A 21,123-nucleotide genomic window follows, 5' to 3' on the forward strand; every position below is an offset into this window, starting at 1 on the left:
CTCAATCCTTCCCTCAATGCTTCCATAGAGTCCCTGAGCTTCATCTACTGCTGGGCTGTGGGTCTCTGTGTCTCTTTCCATTACCCTGGCTTTTAGATCTATGGCTCTTCAACATTTACTCATTTAGACATAGCACATATGCAGTCATTTCAGAATTACTAATTCATATACCCATGAAAATAAATCTAGCTAGGGCACAGCATTTGCAGTGCAGCTGTGTCTGTCTTTAGTCTTGCAGCGCAGTCAAAACACCATTTTCCAAGAGGACTTAGGCTGACTATTCTACCCGCTCCCCAGTCTGGTCATGCAGTCTGCTTGTTGTATAGCTGGATTCCTTGGATACTGTTTGCTCTATTTCGGCTTCCCTGGCCTCCTGGTTAGCATTAAATAGGTATCATTTCTATGGAACGTTCTCTTGATCCAAGCTATCTAAAGTATTCCCAAGGCCATGCTGCTCCTCCCGTAGCCCCACCCGTCCCCACATCATGTCTTTCTTCTCCCAATTTCCATCCACTCCTGAAGATAGTCACCTCCTTGTTTATTCTTTTACATAAGTGTGCACATATATGTGTGTTTTTTCTTATATAACATTTTTCATACAATAAATGCAGACTACTATCAATATATGCTGCATTTAACTTTGGTTTTGTCCACTTATGGAAATTATTATTACACATCCATGCATAGATATCCTCCTTTTTCTTTACACAGCCGCATAGTACTTCATTGCCCAATTGTACCAATGCCTAGCTGATCACTTTTCTATGCAAGTACACAGAGGTTATTTCTGATATTTTTAATTAGTGGGATGTACCCTTCAGGGTAGATTCCCACAGATGGTCTGGCTCAGCCAAAATTAAGAATATAGTAGTTTTGTTAGAGATCACCAAATCCCTTGCCCCAGAAGGGCCATACCTCTTTGCACACCATTCTGTGATCCCATAGCTTCATAAATGTTATACTTGAGAATTTTTGTCTGTCAGATAGGCGGGAAACAGGATCCTGGTTGTGTTTTGAGTCTCTTTCATTGTGAGTGTGTTTGAGTATTTATTTCAAGGCTTAGGGCTCATTCTTATATTGTTTATAAGAATCATCTTTCATGCATGTTTCTCCTTGTCGATCAAGTTCCTGCTTCTCTGTCTCCTATTCATCAGAGCTCTTCATATCCTGGGGCCACTGGACCTTCACCTGCACTCGTTACAGATACATCCTCTCAGCTTCTCAGCCATCCTTTGATTGTATCATGGTTTTAACTATGCAAATTTTCATGGAGCCTAATTTTTCAGTATTTCATTTTATTGCATCTCTATTTTTGAGTCAACTGGAAAACCTTCCCCAATGTTGAAAGAAGAATCTGGTACTGCCTTGGTCTTGTTTTTTACATTTAAATTCCCAGTCTATTTGGAGATTGTTCTTATGCCTCTGGTGTGAGATATGAAGCTAATTTTGTCTTCTCCCCAATGGCTCCCCTATTGTCCCAGCATCATTCATTAAAAAGTCTATCTTTGACATGGCAATTTTAGACACAACCTTTATCCTGTACCATATTCCCCTATGTAGGTGGGTCTATTCATAGGCTTTCTATTCTCTTCCAACTGGTCTATTTGTCCATTCACACATCACTACCACAGTGTTCCACTCTGGGAGTGGGGGGCGGGGGGGGGTGCTCCAAAGGGTTTACTGTCTGCTAGTTCCTGTTTTCAGAGCAGTTTATCAGAATTTCCTTGGCACCTTTCTTTTCTAAGTCAAGGCTTTATGTAGCCCAGGCTGGCCCAAAGTTCACTAAGTAGGCAAGGGTGATGTCAAATTTCTGATCCTCCTGCTTTTACCTCCCAAACACTGTGATCACAGGGGTGCACTACTCTGCCTGTCTTCTACTGTACTGAGGATTGAACTCAGGACTTCTTGCATGCTATAAAACCCTTTACAGTCTAGACAAAACCTTGGTCCTTCCTCTGCTCTCTGAACCTCCTCGGCCTTCCTCTTCCTCCTCTCCTTCCATAGGAACATAAGTATCACCTGGCCTAACTGCACAGAACAAACTTGTTGATATTGTTGTTGCTCCTGATGTTCATTTGCAAATTAACATGGGCATAGCTGATGTCTCTGCAGTATTGAATCATTTTATATCATAGGACATCATTCCACCTGACCTTTGTGGTTTCAAACGTACTTAGATTTAGTTTTTACTTTTGTAAGATTAGTTTTTAATTATGGCTGCCTTTCTGTCTAATTGTCTGTCTGTATGTGGGTATGTCTACCTGAGAACAGATGTTGGCAGAGGCGAGAGGTATCTGACCCTCTCGATCTGGAGATACAGGCAGTGGGGAGCAGTGTGGTATAGATGTTGAAAACAGAACGTGGATCCTCTGCAAGAGCAGTGTGTGCTTTAAACCACTGAGCCATTTCCCCAGTCCCTAGCTTTCACTTTGTAGATCCAAGTTAGCCCTATCATTGATTCTATGGTTTCCCAGACATACTGTCATGTCACATGAAAGTAGTCTCTTAATACAGGTTAAATATCCTGAAACAGAAGTGTTTCTGATTTGTGTGTACATAATGAGGCATCTTTGAGTTGAAATCCAAAAAGAAAGACAAAGTTTGTGTGTTTTGTATATGCTTTCCATACATGTCCTAAAGGTGATCGATTGCAATATTTTTAAATGATTTTAGGCTTGAAATAGAGTTCTGTGCCGTAAAATTGTCCACGTGTTGGTAACCGTGAGGCTCTAGCTTGCAGAACATCCTATGGACCAGCTGGGAAGATGGCTCAGTTGGTGAAATGTCTGCTGCCCAAGCATGAGGGCCCAAGTTCAGGCCCCCAGCACCCATGTAAAAACTAGGTGTAGCAGTGCACACCGGACATCCCAGCTTAGTGTACAGGAAGCCATGTCTGCTGATAGAAGGCCTTCTGGAGCTCACTGGCCAGCCAGGCTAGCCCAACTGAGGAGTTTTGGTCAACTGTGAGCTATCGGTCTCAAAAATTAAGGTGGGAATTGATGGAGAGAGAAAGAGACAGCTGATATGGAAATCCAGACTCCACATGTGCAAACACATGGGCACACACCTACATGCACACTTACATATAGTGTACATATAAAGGATAAAATAATAGTACTTCTGAGATAAGATTGGACTCAATGTCCACAGTTGAAGCTGGGATAGAGTGTATCAGCTTCCTTATTCTTTCAGCCTTTGTACAGGTTTGAAATCATTCATGACAAAAAAAAAGTTGTTGAGTATTTGTATTTCTCATGTTTGCTGTATCATCCAAGTGAGATCATGCACTGGAATGTGGTGGAAACAGCCAACAGCATCCCATTCAACGCACTGGTCATTATCATAGGCACTGAACTCTGGAGAGCAAGTGGCCAGGTTGCTAAGGGTGATGGCCAAAAAGGCATTCCCTACTGGCCACCTCTGGCATCTCTTCTTGAAAGCACAGGGACCCCAAGGTCCAAGGCAAAAGTATAAGGGTCCCAAGGGTTGTAGAGGCTAGAAAGACTGTCATTTTCTCCAGGAACCCAGTGCCCAGAGTTCTGTCTCCCCTCCACCTCTCAGAAGATGCACAGCCCCTTCGATCTCTTCCTGTCACCAGGATAGCCCAAACTCACGTCGTTCTCCGAGGTCCCACACAGGATACAGGATTTACACTCTATGCACTGCCACTTGTAGGTCTTAACTGCCTCAGTCATGTTCAGAGTAAACTGCAGGCAAGTTGGATGACCTGAAAGAAGCCAGAACAATGATGTTAGGACAAGACCAGCATTTGGGAGGCAGGGGTACCACAGGCTGGGAAACAGACTGCGAGTCTGAATAGGGCTCTGCTCTCAGCCCTTAACACTACCACCTCTAGTCATGTCAGATAGAAGCCAAATGGAGAGATGAGCATTCACCCTCTTACTAAGTACCATCCAGTTTCTCTTACCCTAAGAGCCATGTCCCCCATAGGTGCAACAAGTAGAGCAGGAAGCAGTCACCAGAAAGCACTAAAAAGGGTGTTATGGGGCACACAGCCCAAGGCGGCCTGGTGGGCGATATCAATCAGCATGACCTCGGAAGCCCCAGCTGAAGCCAGAACAGGACAACTTCTCAGAGCTACTTAGAGCTAGGACTTCCTGTTCACACAGCCTGAGTGTGTCAGGTTTGTATAGGGTTATCAGGGACAGTGCTTAAGGGTAATAGATGACATTTTTGTGATAAGAGATGAGCAAAAGCCCAAACCCTGAACAGTCACGGGGACACAAAAAGAAAGGGGTCTGGCAGGGAAGGCCAAGGAGTGACTATCCCAACAAATGACCAGATCTGTCCTAAAATAATCCATCTCTGCTTCTACCTCTGTTCTGCATCTCAAGTGTCATAGCTGGATTGGGAGAGGGACTTTCAGCTGTGACCAGAGATCACATAGCACTGAAGGGATGCCTGAGGCTTGACCCACCAAGCAGGACTCCATCAGCCCCCACGGAGTCTGAAGAGCAAAGCCGACAGTGAGCGGACAGCTGGGAGCTATAGAAAGGGCAGACCCTTGACCTTCTCATTGTCAGGAAAGAGAAACTGGATGGGGTTCCCAGGTTTCCCAGTGCCGTGACCTGCTTGGACAAAACCCAGCACTGACTGTGCTGTTAAGAATCAGCAGCTTAGCCCAGGGCCTTCATCCTCCAGAGCTCCCTCTGTACAGAGCATTGGGCTGCCTCTTTTATGTGAGGTATTTTGTCCTTTCAAGGACACTATAAACAGGGTGCGCCAATCAGAGTCAGCGTCACTTACCAAGTGTGCTCACAGACTTCCAAGTGCCAACCCCCCCCCCTCAGCAGAGCCATATCCCAGCAAGAACCCCATGCTTCCCATCTGAATCTTTGGAGAGCCCATCAGACCATGCTCATTTGGGTGATACTGTCTAATCCATCAGCATAAGGACCTACCAGATTTGGGCTTCCCTAAATATAAACCACACTGAGGTTTCTGAGTGCTAGCATTGGAGGAGAAATAGTCAGTGGTGTGAGGACAGGGCAAGGAGAAGAGGCCAGAACGAAGCCTTAAACTAACACCCTTCATAAATATCCCATTGATTTTTCTGGAATACATTTTACAGTGCTATCTGGGGAGAATGCAAGCCAAGCCGTTCCCTATGCTAACCTCCTGAAGTGAAAACAGAATGGGAATAAGGGCACATTTTCAGGACTCAGTGGTATGGGTCACAAGTGCCTAGGTTCTCTGACAGGACATTGCTGGAAAAGATGGAGTTAGGATTCTAGGATATACACTCACCTGGCAAGGTGGCTTTGTCCAGTTCCCTGGCCTTGGGTCACACTGCAGCCATAAACAGCCAGCTTACACTAAGTGGTCATTAACTCCACAACTGTCTCATGAGCAGCTGCTAAGCTGGCTGTTACACTCGATAGAAAGGATACTGCATAGGGACCAGACACCCTAAGTAAGCCCTCCAAAGAGACCTCAAATTACTAATCCTGCATTTAATCACTAGTGGGTGACTAACACCCTAAAACAAAAACTGTGTTGGGGAAGAAAACCAATGAGAGCTCCCAGCCAGAGGGGTCAAGGAAACTCTCCTGAGAATGCTAACTGGGTGGGAAGAAGGAAGAGAAAGACCAATGAACACGAGTGTAGGCTTCTTTGCAAAATGATGGGGCAGGAGGCCACCAAGGAGACACTGACGCCAGACTAAATAGGCGCTTCCAGCCCTTATTTAAGCATTTGGGCCTAGAAAGTCATTGAGGACTTTCAAGCAGAACAGAGAGGCCAGAGGACTGTTTTTTAAGAAGCATTCCTGGGCACAGAGGACCTTGAGGCTGAGGATGGAGCTTTGGATGTTGGCAGTTATGTGTGTGATAAGATGGCACAGAACTACACAGAGGGAGTCATCAAACATTTACAGCTATGCATAGGCATCCAAAACTATAAGACCACAAAGCCCACCAAGGGCCTAGGATCCCAATAGCTTGGCTGTCGTATGAGGGATCTAAGATGCTCATCTCTGGGGGAATGGCACCTGGGATCACCGTCATCTCATACAAACCTGTAGTTACTTCCAAACAGATGAAAAGATCTTTGAAAATAAGAATACACAAATGAAAATGTTCATCATTAGGATGAAGCAGGGGTGGGAAGGCCCAAAAAGAATTGGCAGTGAGGCTGAGGAGATGCAAGAATTTTTGCCAGGATTGGTTAGAGACTAGTACAGCCCACAGAAGAGAGACAAGGAGGACCAGGACCAAGCTCAGGTGGAAAACTTGAGGAAACAAAAAAATAAGTGATGGGAATTGATTCATCTGGATAAATACCCTCAAAAATGCAAATGAACAAATTAGGTAGAGGGCAGTGAAGACCCCCGAGATGAGAAACACCATAGAAGGAGCGTGTGGCCATCCTGGCGAAGAGGATCCAGTCTGTTCTGAGCAGTGCAAGTTGGATCAGGGCATCAAACATATTATTGAGAGTTCAAAAGACAAGTAGGGATTTGAAATAGAAGCTTAAGGCCAGGCGTGATGGCACACCTTTAATCCCAACGCTCCAGAGCCAGTGGGGTGGGTCTCTCTGAGCTCTAGGCCAGCCAAGGCTACCCAGAGACATTGTCTAAAAGAACTTAAGACTGAATTTAGGGAAAAGGGAAAGTAGGGAAAGGAGAACAAGAGAAGAAAGAAAAGAAAAGGGGAAAAGATTTTTTTAAAAAATCTAGGACTAAGCTTTGAAGAATCATGTATTTAAAGACAGAAGAGCTGGGGATGGAAGACACACCTATAAATCTCAGCCCAGAGCAAGAGGGCAGTGTGTTCCAGGCCAGCCTGGGCTACATAGTGAGACCCTAGCTTAAAAATAAAATAAAAACAACAATGGCAAAAAGAACCAGTAGAGGAATCAGAAGAAGCAAGTTGGGCAAGTATAGGGTGACTGTAGCCAAAAGAGATTTCCAAAATGGGTCAGCAGTGTGACACTGCCCGTTTGTCATTGTTCCATAAAGACCCTAGACGATGGAGTATTGTCTGTGGCAGTATCATCCTGAATGTGCCTAATCTTGTCTGAATGAGGGAGTGTTGACAGATCAGCGCAAATGCTGTCCTGCTAATAATATTGCTCATGCGCCATCTTCCCGAGGAAGGAAGGTCAGCACATGCCATGGCCTGGAACTCAGCTGGCAGCTGCACTGGAGCATCTGCCTGGGTGGGGCTGGGTGGACTGTGCGATCCACACGTCTGCCACTGCAAATGCTGGTCAGCAGCCTATTCTGTGGCCAAGTTCTCCTACAGGCATGTCCAGTCTTTGACATTGAGACGGAATATGGTCATCTACAAAGTTCAGATTTGAGAACTGCGCAATTGAGTTGCAGCATCCTCATCATAACAATATCTTGATAATCTCATAATGTTTTACCACTTTGTGGTAGAGGACCAGCTCAGAATCCAAGACACTGTTCAAATGAGAGAGGGAAATGGGCGACAGGAATGCTCTTACAACTTCTTTACTAGGAAGGAAGAAGTGTAAAAAGTTTAGTAGCTATACAGATAGGGCACCCCTAAAACTAAGTCCAGAATTAAGTTATCTACCTGTGCCTCCACAGTAAGTTGGCCATTCTCCCAAAACTAGAAGGAACACTTGTTATGTAAAACTTCAAGAATCCGACCATGGAAAGAACATAAGGGTGCACACTGTTGGACGAAAGCTCCTAAAGAAAGACTGGAAGCGTGCCTCAAAGTCTCCATGCTGGGACTGGCTTTGTCCAGAATTAATGCTCAAAGCCCATGTAAGTAGGAGAGGAGCAGGCACAAGTCTTTCCAGTCTAAGGGTGGAAGAGAAGAGCGGTGCCCCTGTAAAGCACTTTACTGAGACCACTCCCTACTTGATTGATCTTTTGTAAAGCTCACCACCATCTTTAAATGCAGTTGCTTGGAAATTAGGACATTTTCTTAATTTTTTTTTTACAAATTTCTTTTTATTTTATTTTTGTATGAGTGTTTCACTACATATATGTAAATAAATGCACCATGTGTGTGCAGTGCCCTTGGAGGCCAGAAGAAGGCATCAGAGCCCCGACCTGGAGTTCCAGATGGTTGTGAGCCACCCAGTGGGTGCTGGGAACTGAACCCGGGTTTTCTGCAAGAGTAGTAAGTTCTTTTAACCACTATGCCATCTCTTCAGCCTTCCATCTTAAAGCAAATGTATTGAAAATTAGACAGTTTACTCAGGTTCCCTTAGGGCAATTAGTCAATGAGACATTTCTAAGATTCCAATTGCCAAAGATTTAGAAAGTGTTGGTCAGGTCTTTAGCTCAGTGGTAGGCTATATGCCTAGTGAACTCAAGAACCTGGGTTGTCTATAGCACAAAAGGCAAGGAGAAAGAGAAAGATGGAGGGAAGGAGGAGGGAGGGAAAGAGAAAGAAAAGGAAGGAAAACAGAGGAGAGATGGATGGAGGGAAGAAGGCAAGAAGAAACTATTATATGTGTGATTCACTCCAATAGAATCATTAAAAATCAAGTCCATGTTCATAGGTCAGATCCAATAATGAACTTGGTGATGAAGATGCATTCTTCATTCCTACCAATCTGTTCCTAAACTGATTCCAACCCTCCTTAGAAGCTCAAACAGGCCATGCCACCCACAGCCACCCATTCTGGAAGCCTAACCCCTGAACAGGGCTTTCAGATATAACAGGGTTTGGCTTCATGGGGTTATCTCTGCAATAGGGTGGGGAAGGAAGCCAATGCAGAATAGGAAACTTCCCAGTCATGAGAAGACAGACTGAGGAAGTGAGGCTCAGGGTGTTCACGATACCACAGCTCAATAGGAGAGCAAAGATGGGTGTCTTAAAGCAGTGACCACTGCCTTGCCTGCCAAAGGACCCATTTCTTGACTTCACAGAGCATTGTGCCTGGGGGATGAGCACATTCAATGATGAATTCAATGAGCCCAAAGGGCTCAGATGGATTCAAGTCAGGAGGCACAGACAGAAAACTCCAGGCAAAAAACCAGAGTTGGTTTCATAACCACACACACCCCCGCTTGTACTCTCGTACATAACTGTCCCCACACCTGAACACTTCCAACCTTTTAGAGGAAATGACACTAAATACACCTCACTGATTGAGCTCGTGTTCTGATTGAGGCTTAGAAGCTAACACGTCTCTAACCTGTCAATTTCATGCAGCACACATTCCCACGCAGTGAAATTCGGTTCACTTCCAACCAACCCTGGGCAGAAATAAATACACAAACTACTATGATGCTTTTCTTGTGTTATGCTTTCTATTAGAAGGCTTTTTAGATTTCATCATTGCCAATATTTAATTTGGACTTGGGTAAGCCACATCACCAATTAAATTAAAAGTTGGGAGGTGGACTTACCCTATGAGGTATCTGCTTAAAACATAAATAAAGAGGATATGTAGAAAGGCGAAGCTGGCAGGCTCTATTACTTATTCATTGTGAAGTTATAAACATCTAATTATGTTCTATTACCTTATTTGTCAATGTTGAGCTTTTTAAAAATAATTTCTCAATAAGGAAGAACCTGGATATCTGAGGTTCTCTTAAAAAGTATATGTAAAACTCAAACCGTGTCCCTTGGCTTGCTGTTTAGTTTCTAGAAATATTACTAAATGCATAACATCACTTCACCTGACACAGTACCAGAGGCAAGTCTGTGTGTACTCATGAGTAAATGCTCCAGAGGCTGGGGAGATGGCCTGGCAGGTAAAGTGCTTGCCGAGCAAGAATGAGGACCTCTGTTCAATCCCCTGCACCTCTCTAGAATAACTACAATAAGAATAAATAAATAAATAAATAAATAAATAAATAAATAAATAAATAAATAAATACAAATGCAGTCACACTGTGCATGCCTGTATCCCAGAGCCAGGGAGACACTGACAGAATGATCTCTGGAGCACACACTCTAGCCACATTGGTAGAAATGGTGGAAGAAGACATTCAGTGTCAGCCTATGTTCTCCACATGTTGTGCACATACACACGTCCATCTAAAGACACACACACACACACACACACACACACAATTTGGCTCAAATTTTAAATAGTTCTCCATGTCCATATGCACAAAAATGACATTGACATGTTGAAAATACATACAAAGTTTTAATGAGAGAATTTATGTCAAGAATAATCAAATCTCAATCAAAATGCGATGTCACTTGAGGAAAAAGAAAAGTAACTCTATCACCTTGGGAACAGAACTCGACCAATCAGAGCCATTCGCTCTCATTTTCTCTCCTCCTACCTGGATCCCTCCCATCCTGCTTTGCTTCTCTGCTTTAACACCCAGCCTACCAGAGGGAGGGAAGGGAGCTCTGAGTCTTCACTGTCAATCTGCGAAGGGGTGAACCATTTCTAGGCAATCAAGCCTCCAGGCTCTCACAGAGCTAGATCATAGAGAGAAAGTGTTTACCTAACAAGTGCTCAGGTCTGGCTTCAATCCAGGCACCACACATGTGTGCCTGCTGCCGGGAGAAGGGGAGTCATTTTCCTTCAGGAACTGGACACTGATACACATCGAACACACATGTATAGGCAGCACATGTAGAGTTATTTAAAAGAAAAAAAGATGAAAACATGAAAGGGAAATGCGTGTTGGGGGCCCAGCAGCCTGGGAGAGGAGAATTGGGAACTGATATTATCAAAATGCATTGTATGAGATTGTCAGAGAATAAATACAAACTGTTTTGTTTTGTTTTTAAAGAGCCCAACCTCTTTACATATACACTGCGACAGTTGTGCTCACAGCCACTTTCTTCTCGTGGGTTCTTTCTCAGGCCCTCCTCTGTTAATCTTTTGTAGTGGTCCACAGGCTCACCTCTGTATGCCCCAGATGTTACCACCACTGCCCGAGACTCCTGCAAATTGATGACTACAGCGGAACGGCGCTCTAGGGGCACCTGAATGGCTCCCTTTTTTCTCACCATTTTTCATGTACTTCAAAGAAGACAAAGAGGAGAAAGAGAGTGGAAAGGACAAAGACCAAACAAACAAAAATCCATTAAAAATGAATGACGGACTGAGCTGTGGCTGCCTTTGGCTCGGGCAAAAACAACTCACGGGGTGGCAACTTCAGCTCCTCTTAGAGGTCAGCTAATCCTTGCCCTCAAGCCAGCAAGCTGTACAGCATGCCCACGAATCACGTGACTCTTAAGCCAGAGGGTTTGTTGCACCAATTGTTACTATAAATACCACACCTAGCACGTTCATGCAAGAGGGTTGGGGGAGCATCTGATGGACTTAGCAGTTCATGGGGCCATTCACAAATGGCCTGAGATGCTCCTGTTTGCACAGACGCATAGGGTTCAAGATGAAGGCTCCTAGAAATGGCTATACCTATCCAGAAACCTAAGGGTACTGTGTGTAGGTCCTTCCTCTAAGGGTGAAATGGTGTGACCTGGACCTGGACCTGGAGTTATGGGACCTACTTGATTTGTCTAATTTGGGCCCAAGACAGAACACTCGTAAAATGCCCAGTTTCAGTAAGGACCCCACTGCTCCTAACTAATTATATGTAACAACTGAGGGTCAAAGACAACCTGTTTGTTTATCTATTCTTTTGATGGATTTTGTTGGATAAATACATGTGACAGCACTCTTCTGGGTACTGGGGACACAACAAGATCCTGATAAAACAACTGTGGCAATTTCAGATGTGTTGCAGCAGCCAAGTCTTTTAAATAATCTACTTCACCTCTGTGGGCATTATATTACTGATATATTAAGCTATAGGATTACACTATGTAGGTCATGAATCTACCTCACTCTATGCTACCCATACATGATAAATTTAGAGATAACTATTGATCCCAAATTAACTATCCATTTAGAGAAGGAAAAAAAGAAAAAGAAAAAGGAGTCATCTTCTAGAGTTTGCTGGATAAAACAGAAAGTGAAAAGAAGACATTAAAACAGCCAATAAGTACTTTCAGCATCTATGTTGACAAACCCTGTCTTAGCTTGACACCAAATACACCCATGACAAGAAAGCGACAGAAATTGAAAAGCACTAGAAATCAAAATCCTTTCCCATAAGTCATCCCACTCATCCCACAAGGTAAGGTCAGCCTGCACATCTGAGCCTCTCTAGGATCTGCAGGCAGACCAAAGTCTTTGGTAAAACTCCCTCTATGGGAGTTTGAGATCCAAGTTGAGGTAGTTGTTACCTTTGACATGAGGATACTGCCAGCCAGGGAGTGAGAGATGGGTGACATCCATAGGAGGGATTTAGCTGATTCTTCTTTTAAATTCTTCCCCAGAATTCTAAGCTTCTGGCTACCATCTGCCAGAGTGATGTCCACCCCTCACCCCTCACCCCTCACCCACAGTGTGTGGGGACCATTCTGAATGGTCATGCAGAGCCTACCATCAATCTCAGATGCAAAGCTTTAATACTGGCTGTGCACTTTAGGCCTCTCAAGATATCAGGAGCAGCATCTAGTCATGGGCCCTGGCTAAAGAGTCTGGAATTTTCTAGGAATGTGAGCTCAAAGAAGAGATTAATTACTATGCTTCCTGCTGTCCTGAGTAGACCCAGGAGAGCTGAGATCTGTAATTAAAGGGATCACTGCCGGGAAAGAGTATTTAGTCAACTCTTGATTGCTTGTGGCCCTCTAATCAGGATTGGCCATGGAGTAGAAGATGAATTCCCTAGTGGCTTAAGTTCCTGAACTATCTGAGGACTGGGCAGTACGTCCATTTTTCTATCGAAGATATTGCATAGAGTTGTGCCAGGTCAAAGGGGAAACCGGTGATCTTTTGCTTTCTATCTGTGGTAGGAAAGACTGGAAGACAATTGTGGAAGGGCCTGGGAAGAGAAGATGGCATTAGCTTCAGTACTTTCTTTTCCATTGTTAAGTAATCTTGGTCTAATTTTGGGTTCTGACTTTGTAATCTATTTCGTGGTGATTTGGCTCAGAGGGGGAAAAAAGAGCCCATTTCATTTGACCAAATCTAAGGAATGTCTTCTCTGGGACAAGAACTGTACTCGGGGCTCAAGTTTTAAGAACAAATGAGACATGAATCCTATCTTAGAAGGCTGCGTTTAGGAAGTGTGGAAGGTAGCCTCAAGTATTCTCCCAGTTGGTCTCACTCCCTGGTGTCTACAGTCTTGTGTCGTTCGCTCTCACCCATTATGGGCTGGACATTATAGTGCAATTCTAACAAGTGGGCTATGACATTGATGGTCATGATCACTTCTAACATTAAGTTATAAAAGACCAGCTTTCGCTGTCCCCTGTGCTTTCTCATACTACACAAGGTAACTTCAATGTAGAGAGGTCCCCTGTGGTGAGGCCCATATGGCAATGGGGGAAGACATCTGGGTACAGTATGACAACATCCGGAAAGGATCTGAATCCTGCGAAGGATATGTAGGTGGACTAAGACTAGATCCTCTCCCAACTGAGCAACAGATAACTATTTTAGGTGGGGGAGTGACACTTTTTAAAAATTACTATAGTTCAATGTGTTTAAGCACTACAATAAAGAAAGAAAGAAAATCCCTGAGGTGGGGACTCGGTAAATCATGTTGTGGAGTCTCAGGAAAAGCCAGTTAGAGTGGGCAACATTTGAGTCAAGCCTTGAAGAACAAGTAGGAGTTGCCTAAGTAAAATAATAAAAGGAGGAGAACTGTACTAGGGAAATGAAATAGCAAGAAATGTTAGGAACGAGGTCCATTCAGCCAAAGCTGAGTAGCCAAGGAAAGAAATGAGGAAAGTCAACGGTAATCAAAGATAAAAGGAAAGCCACGAAAAGATAAGGGGCGGGTTCTACTGTGGGTATGAGCATCCTAGTGTGACTCTGTGAGCAATCGTTTTCCTGTAGCCGTGCATTTGTAAGGTAACTCTGGGGGGAAGGGCAGAGAGCAAACACAGCGGAGGTGATGAAGAAAGTATCCCAGCAATGGATGCTGAGCACACGCTACGTTCTGGGCACAACAGAAGACAAACAAATCTGACCTTTTTCTGAGACACTATTCTAGCAGGGTCCTAAGTGAAAGGAAGGCTTATTAGTGTTGGGAGTAAAGGTAGAGTTGGAAGAATTTGAAAGGTAGACTTGATCAGCAGAATATGATGTCTGCCTGGACAGGAGTCGGAAAAAAATGGAGAAGTCAAAAATGTCACCAATGTCATGGTGGGCACAGAGTAGAAAACAGGCATGTTGGCTGAGATGGAGATGGAAGGCATGTTGACTATGGCTGTGTGCTGTACCATGGCATTCCTGTTGATGATGGAGCCATTATACCATGTTGCTGGTCCTGCTAGATTATATGTCTCAGTGATATGACAGTAACCTTGGTTTAGTTCTATTACATTTTCACAATCATGGAACCACCCAGTGATGCATGTCTCAGAACTCAAACGGCTGTGGGGGCCAAAGCTTCCCTCAGGAAGTACCCCCATAGCTGGCTTTACATAATAACAGGTTTCATTTACACACATTCCATTTGTGGGGTATTCTGTGGGGATGTCTCAGAATTAGAGTAAGAATATGGTTCTGCACTCAAGCAAGAAGACCATGCTGTGAATGTAAATTTATGAAATTTGGGTGTCAGAGGTGACTTTGGACCACGGAGAGATAGTTAGGGGATGGCCACAAGCCAAATAACCTTGAGAAAACAAATTGGAATGTGAGGTAGGAAATGGGTGGGAGTTAAGGCATTGTAAAAAAGTGCAAAGAACAGAACCCACTGAGAAAAACTGAGCTAGTGTGGTAAGAAAAAAGAACCTAGTGAAAGATGCACAGCTGGGCGTGGGGGGTGCATGTCTTTAATCCCATCGTGCAGGAGGCAGAGGCAGGTGGATCTCTGAGGGTTCGAGGCCAACACGGTTTACAAAGTGAGTTCCAGGATAGCCAGGGATACACAGAGAAAGATAGGAAAGAAGGAAGGGAGGGAGAGAATATGAGAGAGAGAGAGAGAGAGAGAGAGAGAGAGAGAGAGAGAGAGAGAGAGAGAAAGAGAGAGAGACAGAGACAGAGAGAGAGAAGAAGAAGAAGAAGAAGAAGAAGAAGAAGAAGAAGAAGAAGAAGAAGAAGAAGAAGAGGAAGAGGAAGAGGAAGAGGAAGAGGAAGAGGAAGAGGAAGAGGAAGAGGAAGAGGAAGAGGAAGAGGAAGAGGAAGAGGAAGAGGAAGAGGAAGAGGAAGAAAGAAGAGGAAGAGGAAGAAAGAAGAAGAAGAAGAAGAAGAAGAAGAAGAAGAAGAAGAAGAAGAAGAAGAAGAAGAAGAAGAAGAAGAAGAAGAAGAAGAAGAAGAAGAAGAAGAAGAATGATGACATCTAAGGAAGGAGGGGAGAGCACCACAACCGAGTGGGCAATGAAGTAAGACAAGACCTAAAGAGGATGTTTAGCTTAGGATAAGCAACACTCAGCAGTGGCATGCTCTTGGGATGGCTAGATGGTTTCAATGTCATCAGGAAAAGAATTGACATGCACATGATCTCCCATTGTGTTCTGCCGTGGGCTTGGTCCACCATGCTTAAGCTTAGAAGTATCATGTGAAATAGTCTTTAGAAATATCATCAAATTCCATCTATGATCAACGAGGTGATTTGGGGAATGTAGGTCCATTGCCAAGGATAGCGTCCCCTGTCAGCCTCAGTCTCTGTTCTTCCCAGAGGACGAGTCAGAACCGCGGAGATAACTTCCTTCCTTTTCTTCTGATCTTGGATGGAGGTTCTTCAGTGTTAGATGCTGAGCTTTGCTAACGATGCTGAAACTGCTTCTCCCCCAGCTCCAGAATCTCCTTAGTAAAAGTCATGCAAGTTCTCTGGGACCATCAAAGACAGGAAGTGAGGATTAATGATGGTCAAGCAGCAGTGTGGATGGCCACAGGGAGCTTTTAAAAATACCCAAGAGCCTTTTCTCTCCCTCCACTCATTGTCAAGTGGTGACGGTGGACACCCTCCTTAAGTGTGGACTAGACTTAAAGGCTAGCTTTTTAATAGTCATAGAAATGAGGAAGGCATATACAATCTAGGAGACTAAGTGTTATCTCTGTCTCTCTGTCTCTGCCCCGCACACCCCCACACAAACCTACACACACAAACACACACACAGAGATGTGTACACATATTTAATAATAATAAACCTTAAGAAGAAAAGAAAAGAAAGAAAACTGACATTTGACACTTGACATAACTTCCACATCATCAGTATGCCCATCTCCCCTGCCACAGTGAAGCCTCAGACCAGGCTTGGCAATGAAGAGAAGATGCGAGGGTTGGGGGTCTTATAGGAGTCAATAACGGTGGGCTGGAGAGATGTCTCAGTGGTGAGAAACATTTATATTCTTAGTAAAAGACCCTATGTGGTGGCTCACAATCACCTGAAACTCCAGTTTGGGAGATTTGATGCCCTTTTCTGATCTATGTGGGCACACATACATATATGCAGGCAAAACACTCATGCACATAAAATAAAAATTAAAAAAAAAAAAACAGCCAATAGTGAGAACCCAGCTGATTTAAGCTGATCATACAAAAATGAGTAAAAATGAGTATCGACCTGCCTTTGCTTTCCTGGGCTCAGCCGTGATGTGACTCCAAAGAAACCCACTCTCCCACCATCATTGGCCTCTAATGTTATGCTTGATTCAGTCCTCACCCTCACACCTCCTACTCTCCTTCCAAGTGTCTGAGGCTGTCTCTCACCTCCAACAAGTTTCCCATTAAGTTTCCCAAACAAGTCCTCAGTGCTGGGAAGCCAAGGGCTTTGTGGAAGTCTTGTCAAACCGATATGTACACAGCAAGTATCCACTGCCAGGATTTCGAGCACCTGTGAGTGGGTGTGTGGTTGTCTTTTCCTATTTAACGACAAGGTCTTGCTGTGTAGATCAGGCTGGCCTTGAATTCACAGAGCTCTGCCTACCTCTGCCTCCAGAGTGTGGGGATTAAAAGTTTATACTACTACACCTGCTTTGGATAAGTACCTCAATGACCTTCACACCTAACCTTCCTAATAATATTCACTGGGTTCACTTCATTTCCTATAGTCATCCCGGAAGGGAGGTAAGACAGCCCCGACTTACAAAAGAGAGCAAGGCTCAGAGTGCCTAAGGCAGCAAGATAACAGTGGAACAGAAATAATCTAGGTGCTCACACTCTAGTCTCTGCTCAAACACAGCTGCATGTTTCAGAATAGTGATTCCAAACAATGGCTCCACTTCCTTCGGCGCCTTAATTGATTCTAATAAGTATAGTAATATTCTCATCCTTTTCCATTAATTTATTTATTTATTCACTTTACATCCCAATCACAGCCCCCCTCTTCCCAGTCCCTCCCTCTCATAGTCCCTCCCCAAGCCCCTCTCCCTTCTTCTTTGAGAAGAGGGAGGTCCCCCTCACCCCTCACCCTCACCCCTGGTACCAACTCACACTGACACACCAAATCATTGCAGAACTAGGCCCTCCTCTCCCACTAGGGCCAGACAAAGCAACCCAGTTAAGGGAACAAGATCAGGAGCCTAGAGTAGCTGTCCTCTGAGAGGCTCCACCCAGCAGCTGACCGAAACAGATGCATAGACCCACAGCCAAACACTAGACAGAGCTTGGGAAGTCTTGTGGAAGAGTTGGGGAAAGGATTAAGGGACCCAAAGGGAATAGAGACGCCATATGAAGGTCAACAGAGTCAACTGACCCTTGGGAGCTCCCAGAGACTGAACCACCAACCAAAGAGCATGCATAGGCTGGACCTAGGTTCCATCCCCCCACCCCCCCACCCCCCTTTTTTTTTTCACAAGAAGTTTGGAAAATATATATGCCTTGATTCTTCTATTCATACTGCACTGGAGTGAGTGTACTGTCCCCAAAGGCTCCTTTGGACCATAGTGCCCCATGTCTCTGATAAAGTCCCCAGGAAGCAGGGTTTCAAGTCCTCACCACCTGGCAGTGACTAATCTTGGAAAACCCTCGGGAACAGTTGCCCAGGAGTGAGCCAGTTCAGCCCACACAGAGGCCCCTGGTGGTGCAGGAAGTAGGTCAGCAGCCTGTGGTGGCATTACTGGGCCTTAGCTCCTGAGGGCGGGGGTGCCCTACCCTCACTGACCACGGCCCCTCAGACAGCCGTGACATTGGGAGATATCATGCCTTCCCTGCATCTCGTGGTCCCACCAAATCTTGCTGGGCTACTTATTTCCACGTAGAGCCGGTTGTCCGGGCCCTCCCTAAGATCCCCCTCAAATGACTGCCCATCACCAGTTCAGCTGCGAAGCCCCTGAGAGGAACACAAAAGGACGGCTGGCATCTCAGGCTGACTTCACGTCAGACACCTCCACTGCACTGTCAGCTGAGAAAGGACAAGAATTCTCCTCACTCACCACAGCAAAGAACAAAAGAGCAGACAGGAAAGAGGCCTCCCCCTGCCCCCTTCCCACCTCCCAGGCATCAGACTGTATCTCAATCAAGACACCCTCACCCTCCACCACCCAAGGCCCTGACAAGGGTCCAAAGGCTCCATGTCTCCTTTTAAGCCCTCCCCTCTTCTATTTCTCCTCCCAATGTCTCCAGATCATGAATTCACTTTCCCAATTGCAATGACAGGAGAAGGGAACAGGTGACAACCAGTCTTCCCTGAAATCTGTCACTAAGGCTTCTTGAGACCCTGAGGTCCCTGATGGCCTTCAGTAACCTCCACATGAAGAAAACAAAAAAATCACACCAAAGTAACATTGCTTAAAGGAGAAACATTCTTGGGACTACACCAATGCTGGCACCAAACCCAGTGCCAACTGGCCTTACATTACCTGCAGTGCTTGCCCCTAGCCCCAGCCTACCGCAGCACCAGTCCTGGCTTACTCTCCATCTTCGGCCACTCAATCCAAGCTGAAAGATCGCTTTCTACCAATCAAATCTCACCTGCGATGAATGTGAATTTTGCTGACAGCCTAACAAATATTTATCCAACAAATTCGTGAATGAGAATTGATCTCGATGTTTACTTTAAGAGCTGAAGGAGCTGACTCTTATGTGGCTTTATTTTCCCCCCCTCTGGAGAAATTAGAGAGTTAGGATAGCCCGGGAGAAAGCAAATCAATGGCTATTTCCAGTTACCAGCATCTGTCTTCAGATTTAATAGAAACGATGCTCTCAGACCCACTGTCTACTCAGGCCGCTCAGTGCGAAAACACCCATCGATAGTACAGTAATGCATGAGGAATGCCTCTCCTAGTCCTCTGGAAATGTAGACCAGAACCTTACAACTTTAGCAAGATATACAAAGCCCTTCTGGATGAGAAGTGATCAATTCCATCTCATAATCAGAGAAATAAAAGCAGCAAGCCCCCCCTCCCCCATACAGGTTCTGGTCCACCTGTAGGATACTGTGAGAGGATTTGGAATAAATCATCAGACTTGCCTTCAGGGAGAGCTAAATGCATGGTGCATGTGTTGCCTGCCGTTCTATCCGACATTCATCCCAGACATGACTAATCAATTCAGCGTGTTCTTCCAATCCACATGGATAAGACCTTAGGAGCCGCCTCAAAACACATTTCAAAGGATCTGTCCCCGTGTGAATTTACACACAAGAAAAAAAAAAAAACCTACTTGCTACCTCTGAGCTAGAGGTTATTGGGCTTAATAGGTTAAAAGCCTGGTATGAGAACTGAAAAGCCAAACCGTAAGCAGGTCACAGGTCAAGTAGATAACTCCTTTCCTGACTGTGAGTCAGTGGCCCTAACTAAAGAGGTAGGACCCCAAAGCAAATGGCTTTGTTTTATAGTTGGTCTCACCGACAGTCTCCCAGGAGTCACATAGTTCTGTATCCACAGAAAATCTGCAACATCCTTCCAAAGGGGAGATTTGAAATGCTGGCTAGTTTTCACTAGCCCATCAATTCAAGAGGTCCATACCAATCCCCTGGAAGTAAGCCCTATGTCTCTCATTACCTAAAATAAACTCTATAAGCCTTTTGCTGGTGAGCTACTACAGCCCTTTACAGATCTATGCCTTTCCCACCACTGACCCCAGCTGCTACCACGCCCTAGTCAACAGTCACACAGAAAAATATCCATTGCTTGTCTCCCTCAAAAACCCCCACAAAGGCTACTCCTTCTGCATGCTCCCTTCTGTACACAAAAACTCATATCTTCTCCCAACCCCCATTCAAGCCAAAGTTATCAACCACTTGTCTATCCTCTGGCTACATAAAATATTGTCCACACGACATCAACTTGAGTATCACTTAGGAGTGTGCTCCAAATGCCCACCAGAGCTACTGGGCAGTGCTACAGGCTACCAAGAGCTCCAAATGCAGACTGCATATTGAAATGGGAGGCCCATACTCACTCCTGTCTGAGGTACCCACACAGTCTTCATTCCTTCTAGTCTGAACTCATATCTTCTCCCAACCTGTACACACACACACACACACACACACACACACACACTCGCATGCATGAATAAACAAAATGTCACTTCCACTGTCTTTGAGGTCCGGAGGTTTCCATTCACTCTTCAAGCCCAGTGTCGGTGACCCATTTCCAGAAGTCTTCTCTGTTTTCCAGTGCAGACAAGGAAACTCAAGAGCAGGGAGGACAGAGATGATGCTAATGAAGAAGCCTGCCTGGAAACCTCACGAGAGCTCTCAGGACCTGCAGCACGCTGCCTTAAAGAATGGTATCCAGAGGCTGTGTGGCTATAGAAGCCCCTGTCCATGGTCAAAGACCGGAACTCCCACCTAGAACCAGTCAGAGCAGACTGGCATTGCTTTAGAGATGAGGCCCCATGTGAGCTAATGGCACAGCAGATCTTATTTGGGTTCTGAGCCTGGATACTCACACCTTACCCACCCCCACATCTCTCCATCTGCTTAAGAGCCTTCTCTGATCTCTGCCTTTGCACACATCACCAAAATTCTCTCTCCCTCTTTTTGTCTCAGGATTATTTCTTTTTGGTTTGGAGAACAAGGGCCTCAGAGTGGAAATCGCAGACACTAGTCTTCCCATTTCCACAATGCATAGAAAGGTTTCCTGGCAACCCGGTGCCTCCCGGATGCTAACGGGCACAAGAGTCACTAGTAGGGAGGCTTTAGACCTTGACCCCGTGCTTCAAGTTCACCAGCTCCAGAATGGGCAGAATCTGCTTATCAGGAGAAGCTGATGTAGATGACCTACCAGCCCCAC

The 21,123-nt window shown here is 45.0% G+C and overlaps 1 protein-coding gene across 1 annotated transcript in view; it reads right to left on the reverse strand.

Annotated features, from left to right (window-relative positions):
• Dpf3 (double PHD fingers 3) overlaps positions 1–21,123 on the reverse strand; it is a 278,116-nt gene that overhangs the window by 8,845 nt on the left and 248,148 nt on the right. Inside the window, exon 9 of the mRNA XM_021178797.3 lies at positions 3,615–3,727. Within this exon, the coding sequence (XP_021034456.1) occupies positions 3,615–3,727 (113 nt within the window). The remainder of the gene's footprint in view (positions 1–3,614; positions 3,728–21,123) is intronic.

This window comes from Mus caroli, unplaced genomic scaffold (assembly GCF_978045245.1).
Source record: "Mus caroli unplaced genomic scaffold, Mus_caroli_1 scaffold_14, whole genome shotgun sequence".
Taxonomy (NCBI): domain Eukaryota; kingdom Metazoa; phylum Chordata; class Mammalia; order Rodentia; family Muridae; genus Mus; species Mus caroli.